General features: G+C 41.1%; 1 protein-coding gene across 2 annotated transcripts in view; it reads right to left on the bottom strand.

The window, feature by feature from the left end:
• LOC127650181 (rap guanine nucleotide exchange factor 5-like) overlaps positions 1 to 20,119 on the bottom strand; it is a 65,458-nt gene extending 45,339 nt beyond the window's left edge. Inside the window, exons 1-5 of one of the 2 annotated variants that reach the window (XM_052135430.1) lie at positions 19,902 to 20,119; positions 11,474 to 11,527; positions 8,726 to 8,832; positions 6,612 to 6,733; positions 5,038 to 5,200 (exon numbers count right to left, since the gene is read on the bottom strand). In XM_052135430.1, the coding sequence (XP_051991390.1) occupies positions 5,038 to 5,200; positions 6,612 to 6,733; positions 8,726 to 8,832; positions 11,474 to 11,527; positions 19,902 to 20,054 (599 nt within the window). In that variant the 5' untranslated portion in view covers positions 20,055 to 20,119. The remainder of the gene's footprint in view (positions 1 to 5,037; positions 5,201 to 6,611; positions 6,734 to 8,725; positions 8,833 to 11,473; positions 11,528 to 19,901) is intronic. The other variant, XM_052135431.1, reaches the window with a different exon arrangement.
• Positions 20,120 to 22,510: the final 2,391 nt, after the last annotated feature.

The raw sequence follows: 22,510 nt of genomic DNA, 5'->3' as shown, positions 1-22,510 counted from the left end.
AGAGTCTCCAATTCACTTAACCTGCATGTTTTTGGACTTGTGGGGGACAAAGAAAGGCTCTGAGTGAGCTGGGACTCAAACCCGGGACCGTCTTGCTGTGAGGCGACAGAGCTAACCACTGAGCCACCATGCCGCTATGCTATCCACAGTTGTGCCTTTATTTATGTCTCCTATAGAATGTTGAAAGAAACATCTGAGACAAAGTTCATAGTTAAAGGACAAGCGAACTCCATTAAGTGTCCTGAGCTTTGATAAAGAATCGTCTGGGTCCATTCGTAAAGAGAAAATCACCTTACATGAACAGTAAAGAAGCAGTAAACACCCCAACACAGCTTTAGAAAATAAAACCCTCAGCTCTCTCACGCCACACACTGGTAGTGTACTGGTAGTGTACTGAAGCTCAAACTGTTGGTAGTGCATGACATTTAATCTAACGTCCACATGAATGTCTCTTGTACAAATACATGTAAAAAAACAAGTCATTTTTATGCAATTACAAAATGTATTTTATCAGCCATAAAATACAGGTTCCTCAATGGCTCTTAATTTCACTAAGAACCCTTTTCTTGAGCTGTACGGTTCATTGGAGATTAAAAAAGTTCCTGATAAGTTCAAATCAGTGTTTTGGTTTCTAGGTTCTTTAAAGCACCAGAACATTGATGGTTTTTGGAAGAACTAGATCATTTAAAAAGGTTCTCCAATGACATCCGATAGTGTTATCAGTTATTTTTAAGCAGGAACAAAAAATTGTTTAAGGAACAAAAAAATGAAAACTAACAACATTTTTGCAGAATGTAACTAAAAATGGGAACAACAAACCTTTCAACTGGGTAGCACTTTATTTTAGAGTACTGTTCTACATTTACATACTATATAATTACAACAACTATAGTAAGTATTAGGTACTAACCCTAAACTGAACCCATATTAAATACAAGTAGTTATATAATATTACTCAGTACTTTCTTGGGTAAGTACACTTTAAGTGTACTGAAACTACATGTACTCTAAAATAAAGCGCAACCCTACATTTTTTGGAATACAATTTGTATTATTAAATGCTTGTAACCAGTTAATAATGTTATTCTTTCATTCCAGTAATTCTTTCATGAAACCAAAAACAAGACAGTTTATCGCAGGAAATGTTTGGAATCATACAGCCGTGCAATGAATATGCAGTAGAGAGAGATTTAGATGGACAATTGTTTATTTTAAATATTTAAATTCTTTTGAGGACATATTTTACATAAAGGATCCATTTACTGAAAATACATTATATTATAAATGCTCCTGTGTACTTTACATGTAAGGATTTCTATGCCAGTCAATCCCTATGCCAATATTTATATGCCAGTCAATCCCTATGCCAATATTTCTATGCCAATCAATCCCTATGCCAATATTTCTATGCCAGTCAATCCCTATGCCAATATTTATATGCCAATCAATCCCTATGCCAATATATCTATGCCAGTCAATCCCTATGCCAATATTTCTATGCCAATCAATCCCTATGCCAATATATCTATGCCAGTCAATCCCTATGCCAATATTTCTATCCCAGTCTATCCCTATGCCAATATTTATATGCCAATCAATCCCTATGCCAATATTTCTATGCCAATCAATCCCTATGCCAATATTTCTATGCCAGTCAATCCCTATGCCAATATTTCTATGCCAATCAATCCCTATGCCAATATTTCTATGCCAGTCAATCCCTATGCCAATTTTTCTATGCCAGTCAATCCCTATGCCAATATTTCTATGCCAATCAATCCCTATGCCAATATATCTATCCCAATCAATCCCTATGCCAATATTTCTATGCCAATCAATCCCTATGCCAATATTTCTATGCCAGTCAATCCCTATGCCAATATTTCTATGCCAATCAATCCCTATGCCAATATTTCTATGCCAGTCAATCCCTATGCCAATATTTCTATGCCAGTCAATCCCTATGCCAATATTTCTATGCCAGTCAATCCCTATGCCAATATTTCTATGCCAGTCAATCCCTATGCCAATATTTATATGCCAATCAATCCCTATGCCAATATTTCTATGCCAGTCAATCCCTATGCCAATATTTCTATGCTAATCAATCCCTATGCCAATATTTCTATGCCAGTCAATCCCTATGCCAATATTTCTATGCCAGTCAATGGGAAAAATTGCTTATTTTTTGCTTATATTGGGTCGCTTGTTTCTCTTGTGAGATCTGGCAACACATCACCCACCCCTTAGCAAAGAGTACTGTCATTTTAAAAAGAACATTAATTCTATCAGGAAGACTCACAGACTTGAATTAAATTTAAGATGACATTTATTTGATGACTAAAAAACTGAAAAGTAATGTCTCTCATTGGCGTAGGCCCCGTCTGGTGGTCTGAAGAAGTTGTACTCGGAACCGTCATGTCCTGCCGGAGATAGGAGGCAGGGGCGAGGAGCCTACCCCCGTGCGGGACGGGACTCAACTGGTGGTGGTGGGGTGGAGGAGGTTGCCATGTTAGCACACTGAAACAGCAATGTGATCGATTGTGAGCAGACTTATAAAGCAATGGCTTACATGTGATTGGCTAAGAGTTATCTAGCTAATGGTGTGATGATGTACAGCCGCTTGAACTACTCTGCGCTTACATTAACCGGTTACCATTTTAGAAAGGAAGCCGCCGGACACTGGAACCGTTTCTTCTCAGAACAAACCGAAATCCCTGCTTTAAAGCATGTAGAGCAGATAGAGTATGTTTAAATCAGCACATGCACAGAATAAAGGCCAGAAACCTGCTATAATGTGGGACAAAGCAGCCGCCACATCCCTCCATAAAACAGAGCACCTAAACTGGGCCAGTGAGTTTGAGAAGTGGGCCAAACTTTCACTCGTTCTCTTTAGTGTCAGTTCATTCATTACACACACACTGACACACTTTCATCACACGCTACATCTCTCTCCATCCCAACCTCAGCGAGAAACGACGACGGATGAAGTGATTCGTAATGGCGGCGACTTCTAAATGAGTCAGACACAACTTCTGAGAGTGCAACACACACACTTATACTCTCAAATGCACTCTGAACCACAAACACACAAGCAAATGTAGACACACACACACATACTCAAATTCAACCTCATTCACCCAAAGCTGCCATTACCAGTTTCTCCAGAATTGAAGATAAAATTGTTATCATATGCAAATGAAGAGTGGAGGTGTGTGAGTGTGTGTGTGTATGTGTGTGTGTGTGTGTGTGTGTGTGTGTGTGTGTGTGTGTGTGTGTGTGTGTGAAGGTGCTTGAAAGGGAGGCAGTATCCAAACAATCTTGGATAAAAGCCGTAAGAAGCTGCAGGGTTTTTCTATTTTAAGATATAAAGTCGAGACCTGCACGACATAAAAGGAATAGTCGTACAACAAACACAACAGCAAACACAAACAGCGAGTGATACAGGGAAACTGTGTGACATCTCTTGAAAAGGTGCAGCTGTATTCAAAGTTTAGATTCATTTGCCTGTCATATCATGTTCAGCTGGATATTTTACATGTTCTGTCTCGTCATAATAAAGGTCATGTGTAATGAAGCGTTTCCTTGGTAAGTTTCCAGATACGAGCAATTTTTCTATCCTGACTGAAAGCACAAGTGCTGCACATTGTGAGAAAGTCATAGCTAATGTGAAAATGTCTATGTGGTTTCTATGTTCATCTATGTGGAGCGTGAATGTGAATGAATAAGATTGCACTGTGGCCGAATCGACACTGCACAATGAAGCGCAATTCAAGTGACCAATAAAACGATCTGCCGCTTGTTGCAGTTGTAGCTGGTTAGGACACAACTAAGAAATAATTTTTGCCACAGTACAATTTTTGTAAGATTTACCTCTTCAACTCTGTGGATGAGCCGGCTGGTCCAAAAAAGGGCGCTATATCGCGAAAAAAACATTTGCGCTTAAAATGTTCAACTCATTGTATAAGTCAGGCATATGGGGTGTCGTTTGAAAGCATGCAATCTGAACTTTTCATAGATAACCATAAGTTTACATTTACATTTATGCATTTGGCAGACGCTTTTATCCAAAGTGACTTACAGTGCACTTATTACAGGGACAATCCCCCAGAGCAACCTGGAGTTAAGTGCCTTGCTCAAGGACACAATGGTGGTGGCTGTGGGGATTGAACCAGCAACCTTCTGATTACCAGTGATGTGCTTTAGACCACTACGCCACTACCACTCCATAAGTTCTGCATTTACGTTTCATAAAATAACAAATAAGGCCCGAAAACATCCGCTTCACAAATGATCGCCACCTAGTGGTGATTTGCTAGAAATATACATTTAAATATAAAAGTCTTTAAATAGAGAAGTCATATATCAAATGAAAGCTCTCATTCTCAGGAATGCGACTGTACCGTTATTTCGTTGCTCTAATAACACCGTTCGAAACATTTTCAACAGAATCACAAAGTGAAATATGAAAAAGTGCCGTCACGTTTAACTAGTAACAGGTTTTGAGCAAATTTATATACACATGCAGTAAGATGCAATCAGTATAGTTCAAATTGACAACATCTACAACAGTCATTATACTGTGTGCATTATGCATTGATTTTAACACAATCTTATAGAGAATGTCTGGCAGTGGCATGCAAAGAGCAGTGTTATAGCGCCACCTACATTTCAGATCTGCATATTGTGATGGCAATCATCTTGTCCAGCAGGTGAACTGAAATAGTTTGTGAAGTGTCTCAACTGTTATCTTTCTCATTGAGCAAATCAACAACAAACTCTTCATCACTGCTGCAGCTTGTAGAGAAATCAGTTTGGCTTGTAAAGTACTTCTACTCATCTAGACCAGCTGAAAGGTGCGTTGAGCCACCTACCGTACCGGAGTAAAATATCTTTTACCTACTGTAAAGGCGTGAATGTCCTAACGCAATGGAATGCCTTTATTGTTGGAGATATCAAGTCGGAATTGCATAACACATCTGCATCTGCACAAGTTCTGCATGAGCATGTAGCATGTTTACTTCAGAGTGTACTTACGGACTGACGACTCTGAACTGTACATAGGGAACGAGCTGCAGCAGCAGACTGACTCCATTCTGCCATTCTTCCTCATTACGAAATTCACAACCCTGAGTGTCGCACTCCTCGAACGAGAACTGATAGTATGTGTTAGAGTCTTCAAACACCAACCGCTGGTCAACTGCAAGGGAGAGAGAGAGACAGGGAGAGAGAGAGAGAGAGAGAGGAAGAGAGACATTTTTACCATGGTACAGTGGACAGATTTAATGATAGATGCAAAGAACATACAGTGGGGTCCAATAGTCTGAGATCCCACATGAAAGATTTTGAGCTTCAAACTCAAATTTAAACCTGAATATTAACAGAAAGTTTTAAAGGAGCATTCTCAAATCATACTGGATAACAGCCTGATCTCATGAAAATCACAGGACTGTGGTGACCTTTATGCAAATTAATATTACGTCATTCATTACGCATATTCTGGCAGTTCTGAGGTATAATGTCCACTGTGTGGCGCTAAAAGCGAGTTACATTTTCTCCCAAACAGATGAGGTTCTTAAGTTTAATGCTCAACAAAACCGACCTCCCAACCCTAAACCTTAAACCTAAACTTAACCCTAAACCTAGCCCTAACCTATAGTGTCAGAAAATGCAAATGTGACATTGAAAAAGCAATTGCTGAAGCAACTACGCCATAACACGTCTCAGCTCAGGACGCTTGGGTATCCTTTGCATCGCAAGTACAACACTCTATCAGTTCAGCTACCGTGCAGTTTGATTGCATTTGAACTTGCTTGTAAATGTAGTTTGGTATGGAATGCAAACATTACAATCGGGGCTGGACTAGTAATCTGGTATACCGGGCATTTTCCCGGTGGGCTGACGCACTTTGGGGCCGATCATGGGCGGACTGGCCAGCGTGAGAACTGAGTGGGCTGGTGGTGCTGCCGAATGGGCCGCATTATGCAGAACGGACCACAAAACAGTGCTGCAATATGCAGAAGAGGACAGCGACACCCCCACTCAACAACTTTTGGATCAAAACCCCACCGCCCCCCCATTTTGGGCCAGTTGCCATGTAAAATCCCAGGCCGATTTCTCTTCCCATTCCAGCCCTGGTTACGGTGTATCGTCTTACAAGTCGTACACTATAGCAAAAGTGTTTAGCTATCATTAGATATCATTGTGTGAGAAACAGGATGAAAAGTAAGTGTTTATGAGCTGATAATCTGCCGTGTCACTCCTGATTTGTGTGAAAGTGAATAAAAGTCAATGCCTGGAAACTGCTGCGAAACGTACACAGTGCAACGTAAAAATTATTTAGCAAAAATGTAGGTCTAGAAGCACGATTCTATGAGAACAGGTTGCGGATAACATCATGATCAGCAGGTCAACCATTTATTTCATGCATACAGAACATTTACATACAATGCAAAGTATCAATACTGCATACTATTTAATAAAACAGCAGGTAACACCATTCCAAACATACCCTGTGTGTGTGTGTGTGTGTGTGTGTGTGTGTGTGTGTGTGTGTGTGTGTGTGTGTGTGTGTGTGTGTGAGTGAGTGTGTGTGAGTGTGTGTGTGTTACCTGAGTGTAGTATTCCCAGCTCCAGCAGCACCTGCCAAACACGTGATGCCATTAACCGACACTGAACCGACACACACTGTTCCAGCAGCCACTGCACCAGCTCCACACCAACATAACTCCTCCTGTACAGACACACATAAACATTACTGTTACCAAGAAAATTCCTCTTAACTACCATTTTCTTCTTAATTTCTAACTACAGAAAAAAGAAACGTCTAATCTTTTTCCTTAAGATTGTTCTTGGGGAGCTTTACTCCCAGACATGGTGGAACGTTGTTATGAACCACGCGCAACACGGACGGGTTGAGCCATTGCACACTGTATACAGGATGCGAGCGGGGCCTGAGCTGGTGTGGCAAGTGGGGTGGCAAAGCTCATATTTAGGGTGGCAGCTGCCACCCCATGCCACCCATCTGGCCCCACCCCTGGAGAATGTCTCCACCACCCTTTCCCATTTACCCGCTTCTTACTTTCCAATGTGATATAATTATCAAGCTTCCCAGGCAGAAATGTTTCCTTGCATTATTTAAAAGTTATCAAATGTTTACCAGCAAGTAGATTCTCCTATGATGGGTAGTGTCGTTAAACTAAGACATCTCACACACTTTACATAAAAAAATTATTGTGAGGTGCGTCTGACACTGTCAATCCGTGCATTTTAACATTGAGGATCGATCCATGCAATGCTCAGGCTCGAAGGACTGCCAGGCGGAGAGCATCAGGAGTTTGACACCAGACACCCCCTGCACGGACATATAGCACCCCCACCCCGTCTGAAATCGAGAGCCAGTTTCCTACTGACAGTCCCACCTCTCCAGACAACCAAAGAAATAGCAAGGACCAACATTTGGAAAGATGAATGGAACCAGCTTAACACACGAGTCCTGGACTGGATGGAGAGAGGAATCACCCCGACTGAATGTCTCACCAGCGGGCACGACTTCCCATGGCTAACCTGGAAGACCCTCAACAGATTACGAGTGGAACAGGGAAGGTGCAAAGCACTTATGAAAACATGGAACCACCAGACAGACGACACATGTAGCTGCGGAGCAGTACAGACAATGCCCCATCTACTGGAGTGTGAAAACGCCCCTCAGTGCAGCGCCCAGGACCTGGCTGAACCGACTACATCAGCTGTGATCTGCGCCAGATATTGGCAGAACGACATCTGAGATTGCAACGGACTCGAAGAAGAAGAACATGTGGCTTGTTGAGCGCATTACCACGGAGACCTGGTGCGTGTGGAGGCTTCATGCTATTCTCTGCGGCATCCACACACAACTCATCACACGCCCCACCGGGAGCGAGAACCACATTATAGCGACCACGAGGAGGTTACCCCAACGTGCCTCTATCCACCCTAGCAACCGGGCCAATTTGGTTGCTTAGGAGACCTGGTTGGAGTCACTCAGCACGCCCTGGATTCAAACTTGTGACTCCAGGGGTGGTAGCCAGCAACTTTACTCGCCGGCTGTAGCTCAGGTGGTAGAGCGGGTTGGCCACTAATCGCAGGGTTGGCGGTTCAATTCCCGGCCCACATGACTCCACATACCGAAGTGTCCTTGGGCAACACACTGAACACCAAGTTGCTCCCAATGGCAGGCTAGCACCTTGCATGGCAGCTCTGTGGTCATCGGTGTGTGAATGGGTGAACGGGACACATTAACCCGGTATGCCACATTAACTAAGGTTAAAAAAGGTGCTATATAAGTGCAGACCAATCTTTTTATTCTTAAGAAAAAAATAAGATGTTCTTAATAACTATTTGAGGAATAACTTCTTAATTTTTTTTAAAGAATTGCACATAAAAAAAAATTCCTATGGTGGGTAAGGGACCGTCTGAAATGTCCACACATTGTGCTAAAACGTGCTAATACTGTGATGTTTATTATGTGTATTATTTTGTTGCTTTAAAAAAGCATTGCAATTCTGTGATTCTGGGTCTCTGAGGGTTAAAACTCATGCGCAAAATGTTGAAAAAATGACCATCTACTGTAAGATGTTTACTTAAAAAAACTATTAAAAATAGCACAGACGGATGCATGAATGCTTTGAATAAAAGCTTCTGCTATGAACATAAAAGCACGTCAGAGACAGAAATACACACTCACCTGATAATCCTGGCCAGGTGAATCTTGTCTTTAGCTGGATATGGTCCATGTGATAGAAACGCATTTCTCAGCGCACGTCCAGCACAAGGGAAACTCTGAGAGCACGTCTACATGAGTGTGAGAGAGAAAGAGAATTTGAGAATTACATTTGCTTGACAACATAAAACACCAAAAATGTAATGACAACCCAAAAGAAAGAAAAATAACAGATGTATTCAAGATATCTACATTTTTTCTTCAAAACATACTAAATTATATCTGTATTAAAGGGACAGTACACCCAAAAATGGAAATTCTTTCATCATTTACTCATCCTCATGCCGTCCCAGATGTGTATGACTTTCTTTCTTCAGCAGAACACAAATTAAGATTTTCAGAAGATTATTTGCTCTGTAGCTCCGTGCAATGCAAGTTAATGGAGACCATAACTTAGAAGTTCCATAAAGCACATAAAGGCAGCATAACAGTAATCCATATTACTCTAATGGTTTAATCCATGACATCTGAAGCAATATGATGGTTTTGGGTGAGAAACAGGTCAATATTTAAGTCCTTTTACTGTAAATATACACTTTTACTTTCACATTCAGCCACCTATTGGTTGAGGCTGGTCAGAGGTAGAGATTTATAGTAAAAAAGGACTTTCATTTTGGTCTGTTTCTCACTCATACCTATCATATCGCTTCAGAAGACATTGATTAGACCACTGGAGTCTTATGGATTACTTTTATGCTGCCTTTATGTGCTATTTGGACCCTCTGAATTCTGGTCACCATTCACTTGTATTGTATGGACCTACAGAGCTGAGATAGACTTCTAAAAATCTTCATTTGTGTTCTGCTGAAGAAAGAAAGTCATACATGTCTAGGATGGCATGAGGGTGAGTAAATGATGAGAGAATTGTCACTTTTGGGTGTACTGTCCCTTTAAAATTAATAATGCAAAAGGTTTGTGTGAGGGTTAATTTTAGAGGAAGGGCGATATCATTAGTATGCATATGTGTGTGTTTTACCCTGGCAATTAATACATACATTAATGTACATTAGACAATACAAAATAACTCCCTCCCTGCTGTACATCATGTGACATCACCTGCCGCGTTAGTGTGTTTCTGCTGTGTCAACTAATACTGTATTTGCATATCTGTTCACTGATATTCTCACACAACCTGTTTCCTCCTAAATGTCTCAACTCATCTCTCGCTCTGTCTCTATATTCAGTTGAATCAATAGTACACTGGCCTCTCTGATCAGCTCAAAAGCACCTTCAGCATTATTGATCCGGTTTATATAGACTGTAAGAATATGTAGCAGCACCTCCAAGCATATGAATGCCACCGTATGCATGACCTTTGACCCAGAGGACCACTCTCTGTATTGAGCTAGTATGGAGATGATATGCTGGGTAGTAACGGATTACATGTAATCTGTATTTCATAATCAGATTACAAAAATGAAGTACTTGTAATTAGATTAACTTGCATTTTAAAATACTCGTAATTAGATCGCAGTTACTTTTTTATGGAATACATGATAACATATGAAGACAGTTTGTTCATTGTTTATTGCATATGCCCACCTAAAAATAGGCGCCACTTTGTGATCTGTTCTGCATAACGCGGCGGCTCATTTTAGCTTATCGCGGCCCATTCAGCACATTTCGCGGCCGACCCATGTTCGAAACTTTGCACATAGAGAACCCATTCAAGAGCCAAGATCGAGCACTATTGCTATATTCATCTGTTTTAAGGGGTTGCGCCACTCTTCGCCTCTGCTGGCAACTATTCAATTTTTTGTGGGGTGGCGTGGGGGAGTGTTTGCTATCCAAGGGTGTTTTACCGTACCCTAGGTTTTTGTGAAATGCGCGCTGCTTAGGAATACTAAAAATATGCACAAATGAGACACGTGTTGACATACAGTAAGCGTTTAGCGTTATAAAATGAATGTAGATCGTATAGCTCAGAACATTTTGAATTTAAAGAAGCATTTTCATACTGATCTGAGCACAGTCTGAGACTAGATGTCTTCTGAAACTCTAAACGAGACACGTATGAGATTATTGGGGTCTATATGTCAGGATAAACATTTAAAAAGGCAGAGATAAACAAAAACATCCAAAACAATTCCGTCTTCTGGGCTAAATGCGCTAGTTATATTTATATATGTATATATGGTGGCATTTTTACCAGCTGAGAACAAATGAAGAGTTAATAAAATGTGTAAAGGAGTCAAATCAGTGCCAGGAATTCCTCCGTTGCACACACAAATGAAGATATGCTGCAAGGACGCCTGACGGCGGTTCGACGCCTGTCCCGAACTGTAATGGGCAACATAGCTCCTATGATGAGAAGAACCAGGTATGCTTGAGGTCAGTATTAGGCAAATTACTTCCTGTTTTTGGTCCGTTTAGACGTCTTTGGTCCATGTTGCGTTCTCATATCAATTGAACCGCACCAGAGTTAGTTTGGAAGCGGACCGAGACTCGCTTTTCAGGCGGTCTCAGTCCACTTGTTTGGTGTGCACCAAGGTTCAATGACAGCGTTCACGCTTGTTCAAATGAACCGCACTAACAGAGCAATCCCATCAGAGTTCGTTTTAATCGGACCAAACCTGCCAAGTGTGAACACCCCCTTAATCTCATTGCTGTCTAGGAGACACAACTGAGATATTAAGGAGAACTCTATGAATAGAGCAGCATGGAAAACTATACCAACTCCTTACAGAATAGCTATAAGTTGTAGTTTCTTACCTTGGGTTTGGGTGTGATGCCTGTGCTGGGTCCTGGGATGGTGTCAGGTGACTGCTACACAATCAGAAACAGAGATACAACAGGTCACAATGCCATTGAAAACAAACAGGACAGGCTCAAAACAAACACAAACACATCTCAATAAAAACCACTCATATAAAACCTTTCCATATATATATATATATATATATATATATATATATATATACAGTATATATATAAACATATAATACAATGGTACCTGATATTTCCAAAAACATTGTATTGACAAAGTATATGTCCATAAAACACGGTATTACCATGGTACATGACATGCCCTAAATACGTTATATTACCATGGTACATTTAAATGGTAACATGGTATTGCCACAGTATAGTACATACGTACATGTCCAAAAAACTTATAATAATAAATTGTATGTTAAAGAACTTTAATATTTCCATAACACACGTCCATAAATCGAATGGCACCATGTGCAACCAAATATGGTCAGGGACTGGTAATCTAGCATACCGTGCATTTTCCTGGTGGGCCAACGCACTTTGGGCCGACCAGGGGCGGACTGGCCATCGGGATAACCAAGTGGACCGGTGGGTTGGCCGCGAAACGGGCCTAATGGGCCATGATAAGCTAAAATGAGTCGCCGTGTTATGCAAAACGGAGCATAAAAACAGCGCCGCAATATGCAGAAAAGGACAGGGAACACCCCCCCCCCCGCTCAACTTTTGGGCCAGTTGCTATGTAAAATCCCGGGCCTCTTTCTCTTCCCAGTCCAGCCCTGAATATGGTACGTGACATCACTGAGATGTGGTTTAAACCTCACATGAACTTGTCCCAGGATTTGACACGAGGTACTTTATGGATTTAACATCTACTACTACTACTACTTCATAATTCTCTCTGACATAAGTTCATATTAAATACATACAGTCATGTCAGACTGTCCTGCCTGGTCTGAGCTCTGAGCTTGAGTAAAGTGGCGAGTCCACACAGAGCAGTGGCAAGAGAGACGGCTTGTACGGTTTAATTTGGCCAACTCAATGTCAGTTTTTTGTTTTGAGAGCTCTTTAAATAAAGAAATGAAGATTCTCTAGACAAAGCTGAACAAAGCGTTTGCTAGGCTAGTCATTATAGCGATAAGAGCTTTGATTTGGCCCACAGTCAGTGTTTCTATGTGTCTCAATCTTTTAAAATCAAATCCTCCATTATGTCTCACTTGTAAGGATATTTCAGAGTGTAACTGATGGTCACACAAACATTCCCTACTGCATGAGTCTATATTAAGCCATTTACACAGTCACATACTCTAGTCGTATTTTCGTCCAATCTGTGCCACTCAGTTTGGTAGGAGAGGGATAGGAGGAAGTATTTGCCATTGAAACAGGTTACATATCACCTTGAAGAGTGTCGAGCAGACCAGGGTCAGACCAACACCATTGTGCCAATGGCTTCTATGATCTACTAAGGCTTACGATGCTTTTGGGAAACACAGCTCAGGTGTCGTCCAAAAGCCAATGTTCCCGCTCTGCTATCATGTTAACATCAAAGGACTATGAACAATAGAGATGCATTTATCAGTTCTTTCAGTGGAATACTGTTTGAAATCACCCCCCCAAAAACTGTGATGTATCAGACGTCGCTGTGCTTTTCATGGTCTGGCGTGATGCGAGCTGACCAGCAGGTATCTGCAAACAGAATCCTGGACTGGGACTGTACGTATGTTTGTAGGCTTTGTTTTGACTGGTGTCTGAAGACAGTGAGCGTATCAGATTTAGTGCACTAAATTGCCATGGGCCAATGCTGTAGATGTTGGAGCTGAACTCAGTTTGGGTTGGACATGAAATGGAGCAGACAGGCCACGGTACCACAGAGATAAGCAAGTGGTGGAGAGGGTTTTTTAAGGGAATGCCAGGGGACTGACAAAGGATGGTACAGCAAGCCCTAGCAACCACTTAAGGGGCTTTTCCACTGCACGGTACAACTCGACTCAACTCGACTCAACTGGACTCAACTGGACTCCGCTCGCTTTTTGGGGTTTTCCACTGTGGATAGTAGTTGGTACCTGATACTTTTTTTAGTACCACCTCGGTCGAGGTTCCAAGCGAGCCGAGCCGATACTAAATGTGACGTCAAAATCCTGCAAATCACTGATTGGTCAGGGAGAATCGTCACTACCAGAGTCACTGGATTTCCGACACGTGACATCAACCCGCTAGTTTTAAAGTAGCAACAGCGATAACAGTATCATTTGTTCATGCGACTTTCTTTTGAATTGTGAAAAAGAAATGGCTGTGCGCAAAACCACGCCGAGGTCAATAAACGAGGCGCAGACGGTCCACTCGTTAGCGATGAGCGAAACGATAAAGTCTCTCAGGAAGTGTCTCAGCTGTTGGCCGCACACAGCTGCCACCGGACCGACCAACAGTGTAGGGAGAAGATAAAAAACACTTAAAAGTGACTACAGAACCATCAAGGAAAAGTGGAAGTGGTTCGACCAAATGGACGCTATCTAAACCGGCGAGCAATGGGAGGGAGAGTGCCCTGGCTGGCGTTGATCCATGATGGAGGATGGTACGTTTTGTTACGTTAACTCGATACTCTGCTTGAAAGCTTCACTTTATTTAGTTGAGCAGCTACTGGAAGCTTCTAAAACAACCAGACCAATTTAACTGTTACACTTGTGTAAAATCACCATGCAACAACTGCTTTATGCAGCACAATGAGCTAGCAGCTAACAGCTAGCGCTCGTGTTATTGTTTTGGTCAGTTTGTGTCGTGTTTAAGATGATGTCACGGCAGTAGAGGCGGCGCAACTATGACAATCAGCCTATAATCCCACCCACGTTAAGGCGGCACTAAACTGCAATGGAAATGCAAGCTCAGAAAAGTAAAGCGAGTAGAGTAATGAACCAGGACACTCTCAGCATCCTTGTTGCAACTCCTAGCAACTTCATCGCAACTACTTAGCAACCAACCAGAAAACGATATCATCCATCTAGAAAGCCCTAGCAACTACTGGGTAACTTAAATACCCTAGCAACCATCTCACAAGCCCTAGCAATCAAACAGAACACCATAAAACACCTAGAAAACCATTGCAACATCTCACAACACCCTAACATTGTGGCGTGAGATTTGCACGAGAAAGAGTCATTCACATTTTCTTCAAAAAGTGTAAAGATGCAGTTTAATTCTACATGCCACATGCAAAAATCACAAACACTTAAATTCACCAGCTGAGTGAACCACATTTCAAACTCCTTCTATCAAGAGAGAGAGTGAGAGAGATAGAGAGAGAGAGAGAGAGAGAGAGAGAGAGAGAGAGTGAGAGAGATAGAAGAGGAGGAGGAAGAGGAAGGAAATAAACAGAAAGAGAAAAAGAAAGGACAGACTGAAAGCACGCTGGTTGTACTATGTATGTAGTGCAAACTGTTCCAGAGTGCAGTGAGTTTGTGTGTCATTATGTGTCAGAAATGGATTATCTCAGATTAGAGTGCTCAGCACGCTCACACATGCACAACCACGCTCATGCACCTCTCTCTTTCATGGCTTGCAGATAAATCTGTCGCTCTGGATGAATGCACTGCAAGATGGAGACATCAAACAAGCCTTGTCTTCCTCGTTAAGATTTCATTACACCCAGAGGCGCACACACACACACACAGACTACATACTCATCCACTTAGCAGCATGTGGCCAATGTCATTAAGCGTAGCTTCTCCATGAGAGAATTCCATATGAAAATAACATCGTCACACGCCCTATTTAGAAACATACACATTTCCAGGATGATGTTATGTGGGCAGTGGGCAGTGGTGGCTCAGTGGTTGAGGCTCAGGGTTACTGACCAGAAGGTCAGGGGTTCAAGCCCCAGCACCACCAAGATGCCACTGTTGGGCCCTTGAGCAAGGCACTTAACTCCAGGTTGCTCCGGGGGGATTGTCCCTGTAATAAGTGCACTGTAAGTCGCTTTGGATAAAAGCGTCTGCCAAATGCATAAATGTTAATGTAAATGTTATGGCAACCCCAACTGCAGTGCTTCAGAGTTCTGCATGTTTCATTAGATGTTCTTCAGATCAGCATCTTGGGTTCTTTATAGCACCACTACATAGATGGTTTTTAAAGAACCAGAACCCTTAAAAATATTTAAGTAAAGTATTTAGCATCATGAGAACCTAAAAAGGTTCTCCTTTGTAAAAAAAATGGCACTTTAAGAGGTTCTCCTATACGGCATAACAGGAACTTCAAAAGGCCCTTCAATAGCATCATAGGAACTTACAAAAAGGTTCTTATAGCATCACAGGAGCTTAAAGAGTTTCTTCTAAAGGACCATATATGAACTTAAAAAGTTTATCCTATAGCACCATATCAGAACTTTAATAAGCTCTCCTAAATCTCATATAGCACCTTCTAGACACTTAAAACGTTTATTTTATAGCAACATATAAGACATTTGAAAGGTTCTCATCTAGCACGATAAAGGAACAAATAAAGGTTTTCCTATAGAACCACAATGGAAATTAAAAAAGGTTCTCCAATAGCACCATATAGGAACTTAAAATTGTTGTCCTATAGCTCCATATGGGAACTAAAGGTTCTCCTATAGCATCAGATTAACTCAATTTGTAGCACCATAACGCAACTTAAAAAAGGTTCTCCAATAGCACCTTAAAATTGTTGTCCTATAGCTTCATATGGGAACTAAAAGTTCTCCTATAGCATCAGATAAACTCAACTTGTAGCACCATAATGGAACTTAAAAAAGGTTCTCCAAAAGCACCATATAGGAACTTAAAATTGTTGTCTTATAGCTCCATATGGGAACTAAAGGTTCTCCTATAGCATCAGATTAACTCAACTTGTAGCACCATAACGGAACTTAAAAAAGGTTCTCCAAAAGCACCATATAGGAACTTGAAATTGTTGTCCTATAGCTCCATATGGGAACTAAAGGTTATCCTATAGCATCAGATTAACTCAACTTGAGCACCATAATGGAACTTAAAAAAGGTTCTCCAATAGTACCATATAGGAACTTACAATTGTTGTCTTATAGCTCCATATGGGAACTAAAGGTTCTCCTATAGCATCAGATTAACTCAACTTGAGCACCATAATGGAACTTAAAATAGGTTCTCCAATAGCACCATATAGGAACTTAAAATTGTTGTCCTATAGCTCCATATGGGAACTAAAGGTTCTCCTATAGCATCAGATTAACTCAACTTGAGCACCATAATGGAACTTAAAAAAGGTTCTCCAATAGTACCATATAGGAACTTAAAATTGTTGTCTTATAGCTCCATATGGGAACTAAAGATTCTCCTATAGCATCAGATTAACTCAACTTGAGCACCATAATGGAACTTAAAATAGGTTCTCCAATAGCACCATATAGGAACTTAAAATTGTTGTCCTATAGCTCCATATGGGAACTAAAGGTTCTCCTATAGCATCAGATTAACTCAACTTGAGCACCATAATGGAACTTAAAAAAGGTTCTCCTACAGCACCATGAAGGAACTTAAAATTGTTCTCTTAGAGCATCATATAGCAGCTGAAAAAGGTTCTTCACTCAACAGAATGTTTGGTTCAGGCTCATTTAATCCGCCCCAGGGTGATTAGCGAATGAAAAGATTAAAGCCTCTTTAGTACTAAATGAGAAACAAAAAGGACACCCCTGACATGTGTTTCATTGTGTTGGAACATCAGTTTATAGGGTTCTGCTGCTGTAATGCATCCACAAGCAAAACATCTATAGTTTTCATAATAGTTTATAAGAAAATCGGTCCCTATATGATGCTACAGGACAATCTGCAGTCTTGCATATTGGATGTGATTCAAGAGCATCATTTCTGATATGACAACCTTGCAGTGAAAGTTCAAAGTCTTTACTGATGGTTGTGCTTGTGCATTTCTCCTCACCTTCTAAATGAATCAGGCCATCTACACACAAACCATCAAAACAATTAATGTCTTCAGCCTAAACACTGAATAGCTCCTCTGTCATGCGCGTGCGTGTGTGTGTGTGAGTGTGAGTGTGTGAGTGTGTGAGTGTGTGTGTGTGTGTGTGTGTGTGTGTGTGTGTGTGATTGTGTGAGTGTGTGTGTGTGTGTGTGTGTGAGTGTGTGTGTGTGTGTGTGTGAGTTTGTGTGTGTGTGTGTGTGTGATGCAACAGACAACAAACAAGATGCAACTATCATGTCCATGAACAGAGATGCATCTCCTCCCAAAACAAACAAAAGTAACAGTTTAATAAACATACTAAATAAAAAAAATGTCTTAAAGGAATAGTTCACCCAAAAATGAACATTTGCTGATAATTTACTCATCCAAGATGTATCTGAGTTTCTTTCTTCATCAAAACAAAATTTAAGATTTTTAGGATTTCATTTCAGGACTCTAAACAATGCAAGTGAATGTACTCCATTTTTTTGATGGTCTAAAATGCACATTTACGACTCCAGTCGACAAATAAAGTTCTTCTGAACGCAAACGATTGATTATTTTTAGAAACAACTACAAATGTTCGCTTTCATACATCTCTGTGACGTGCGGTCATGAGAGGGATGAAGTAAGCTCGTTGGTTATGTCGAGTTTACACAACACGATTTTAAGCCCGATTTTCGCTCGGCGACAGTTTTGTGGAGATCGCCAACAAAAGCCTGAAATCGTGGGCAAATCGGAGCTCGCACCCGTGAGCGACAAACACAATGTATGAACTATCAGAGACGTGATTTGAGAGAAGTGCAGACACATCGCCAATGTCAGTGAGACATCTAGGTTGTTAAACATCTGGACCCGTCTGCGACTCCAAATCATGCAGTGTGAAATGTGTTTTGACTGAACATAACTGCAGCGTTGACCTACAGCCAATGAGAGAGCAAGAAACGGGGCGGGAAGTTTCAGTGCGAGGAGTCCTGATGTACCTGCAACAGAACATCAACTAGCATGTGGTATCAAGAAACTCTAATTGGACCCAAGAAATGGAGGAAAAATTAGTGGAACATTGGCAAGAGCACCAGCGCCTATTTGATGCTTCCTCTGAACTGTCCCACAACCGGGTGGAGAAAGAGAAGAGTTGTTGTGAAGCTGCAAATTCTCTTGCACAGTCAGGGAAGCAAATATGTAGATGTTTCAGTAGGAGGTACTTTTTCATATTTTAACCATTGAAATATATGATTAAAAACATACACATCATATTCTGAAATGCATAACATATGATCATGCATTTGTTTTCGTATCTCGTATCACTTCTCGCATGTACTCGGTTGCGAAATGTAATTTGGAGTCCAGGCAGAGTCGTCGGGGATTCGTCAATAGTGAAATGTTTTGTAACGTGTTCACCCCTGTCGCCAATTCCTCGTGTAATTTGAAAACGCCACGACTACCATGACAAGACAGACAGTTGTGTAATATGAACGGTACCACGATCCGACATCTTTGAAAGTCGTGTAGTGTGTAGGAGACATAAGGTCACGTGTCACGTGGAGGAGGAGGCAGGAAGCGCGTCACTTCCTGCCTCCTCCACGTGATGCGTGACCTTACCAACGAGCTTACGTCATCCCTCTCATGAGCGTGCGTCACAGAGATGTTTGAAAGCGAACATTTGTAGGTGTATTTCAACAACTACAACTTTGTAGCAGAAGAAATGTATTTGTCAACAAGAGTCATGTGGATTATTTTGATGCATTCTGGACCGTCAAAAAAATGGAGTACATTCACTTGCATTGTTTAGAGGAGGAGTCCTGAAATGAAATCCTAAAAATCTTAAATTCTGTTTTAATGAAGAAAGAAGTAAATTATCAGCAAATGTTCAGTTTTGGGTGAACTATTCCTTTAATGAAAATCTAAAACTGCAGAAGTTCCTATACTGGTTGATAACTATGAAGTATCCCATGATATTGCCATTGCACTAGTGTCCGAAAGGCCCACATCTTCTGTAAACATCCTCAATGAGTGTATCAGTGCACATGACAGACGCCTCACTTTTTAAAATATTCCATTCTGCCATAAACAAAAATGTATCAAAGTTTCTGCCAAAATTCCAGTTACTATAGTTACTACAGTAAAACTATGGTAACCTGGAATCAGTCAACACAACCTTCAACAAAGACAAAAGCTTGTTTGAAATAGATCCCAAACTGAATATGATTTAAATGTAGCCTAACAATTTCCTCTTTCATGTGATCAACAGCAGGTGCCTGAGTGTGTGCATGAGTGAGTGTGTATGTGGATCTCTGTTGCCTTAGATACGACGACTGAATAAAACATTACAGCCACAATCAATGACATTAATAACTTCACTTAATGCATTTCAAAGGTGTCAATGAGATGTCAAGCATGTTAATTGAGTCATCGCTCCAGTGTTTATAATAGATGTGAATGGTGACATAGGTGCGCTCTTCATCATGTATTGATAACTCACGCTCTTTTTGCGCAGGTTCAGTCCGTGTTTTAATAACCCGGGCAGATCGCGGACCTTCGGCTTGATTTGGACTTGATCCCTTGCGGATCTGTTCCACCTCCAGCTGGGCAGGTGTCCATCCTCTGTGGAGCATGGGATGCTGGATTCCTCCATCCTCCTCCTCCTCTCCTCCGGCTCTTCACGGGCGCTGGATCGACATTCCGCCCGCCGCTTGATGATCTTCAGCCGCCGCAATAAGAGACGAGAGACCTGCTGCTGTAGACACTGCGATGCTCCACCCATCTCTCTCTCGCTCTCTCTCTCTCACACACACACACACACACACACACACACACACACACACACACACGTTGTGTTTCCATGTTTTATGGGGACTTTCCATAGACATAATGGTTTTTATACTGTACAAACTTTATATTCTATCCCCTAAACCTAACCCTACCCCTAAACCTAACCCTCACAGAAAACATTCTGCATTTTTACATTTTCAAAAAACATAATTTAGTATGATTTATAAGCTGTTTTCCTCATGGGGACCGACAAAATGTCCCCACAAGATCAAACATTTCGGGTTTTACTATCCTTATGGGGACATTTGGTCCCCACAAAGTGATAAATACACGCTCACACACACACACACACACACATACACACACACACACACACACACACACACATACACACACACACACACACACACACACGTTTACCTATAGCTATAATAAAGGCATGCTATACCATAGCAAAATATGGCTCCAGGTAACTTCATACTTAAAGGGACTGGTAACCCCCCCCCCCCAAAACATGAAACTTCTGTCATCATTTGCTCACCCTTATGTTGCTCCAAACCTGTCTGGCTTTCTTTGTATTTTGGAACACAAAAAAAGATATGTTGAAGAATGTTTAAACTGTTTTTGTCCATTCAATATAAGTCAATGTGGTCCGACATCGAACATCGAACCCCATTGACTTTCATTGTATGGGATTTTTTTTTTTTTTTTTTTTTTTTTAAAGCAGAATTTTTTAAATATCTTTTGTGTCCCACAGAAGAAAGAAGTGCAGACAGGTTTAGAGCGACATGAGGGTGAGTAAATGATGACCGAATTTAAATTTTTGGGTGAACTGTCCCTTTAAATTGTGCCCAATGGAAGGATTAGCCACATTTATCTCACTCTAATAATTTTGTCCCCAAAATATAAGTTGTAACCACTGATTTATAAATATAGATCAGTGATTGTAAGGCTTTACAATTTGCGTCCAGTTGCTAACAAATAGGTATTATAACCTAACAATAAACAATGTTGTTTTCCTATTCCTTTTCCTAAAGAACGCTATTCCTATTCATTTGAATTGCTGATTTATTTATTGTCAGTTTATAGTCCATAAGTAGCTTTACAACTTTTAATTTGAAAAGTGTATTAGTATACGTTGAAATTAAACTAACCAACATAATAAGTGATGTAAATGCAACCTTATTGTGAAATGTTACCATGTAACTAAACACACATTTACCCAGCTACCCTAATTAGACCTGTATTGTTTTCTTATAAAGCTAATGCATTTATTACTGTATATATGAATCATTTTACAAACTGAGGATATCCCAAGTGGGAGGTTTGGGCAGATTTACCGAACTACATAGGGTTAATTTTGTTCCCAAAGTGTAGCTACAGTGAGTGAAGCCATGAAAACGTTTTATACACACATATAATTGACAATAAATGATATGAGACAGAGGGGAGGACACATCTCTGACATATTAAAGTGTTGCATTGATTTTGGATAGCAATTTAGCCTAAAATAGCACCCTGTTACATTGTTTTTATAAAAGGGACACGGGCCTGTCCTTAATGACCGCAGTACTACTTTTGTCCCATTTGTCTGAATGAATGAATCAGTGTGAAATCAATATCAGTGTTCAGAAGCTCACATCAATAGATCTGATTTCATTTTCACGTCTGGGGTGTTACTGCACATGTTTGTTGTCTTGAAGTATTGATTAGGTCGTGTGTCTCTTGAGAACGGCTGTTTATAGTCCCTGAATCTACACCAAACACATCGAGAGGTGTGTGGAGTTACTGCTATAGTTTGATATCATCACATGAGGTATTGTATTCAAAGGGGCGTTCACACTACACGTCTCAATTCACTTTGAAACTCGCTTTTTGCTCCACCCTGTGGACATTTCTCCTGAAGACTGGAGGTCTGCAACCCAACCCAGGCCCGACGGGACCCGAGAAACAGCTGGATTTCAGGCTCTGCTTGGGGCAGTTTTTTCAAGTATGACTTCGGGTTTGGGTTTGTAATAAATGAAAATTGATCGCACGCAAGTGCTTACAGATACGTGCAGTTTAGGGGCCGTGCACACCGACTGGAGGTGGCAGGGCTGGATTGGGAAGAGAAATCGGCCCAGGATTTTACATGGCAACTTGCCCAAATGTTGTTGAGCAAGTGGGGGGTGTTGGGGGGGGGTTGATCCAAAAGTTTTTGGGTTGTGGTTCGCTGTCCTTTTCTGCATATCGTGGTGCCGTTTTGTGGTCCGTTCTGCATAACGCGGCAGCTCATTTTTGCTAATCGCGGCCCAATCGGCACGTTTCGCAGACGCACCA

The sequence above is a fragment of the Xyrauchen texanus genome, chromosome 10 (assembly GCF_025860055.1).
Source record: "Xyrauchen texanus isolate HMW12.3.18 chromosome 10, RBS_HiC_50CHRs, whole genome shotgun sequence".
Classification (NCBI taxonomy): domain Eukaryota; kingdom Metazoa; phylum Chordata; class Actinopteri; order Cypriniformes; family Catostomidae; genus Xyrauchen; species Xyrauchen texanus.
Note: the sequence above shows the minus strand (reverse complement) of the source record. Positions and strands in the feature narration are given on the sequence as shown.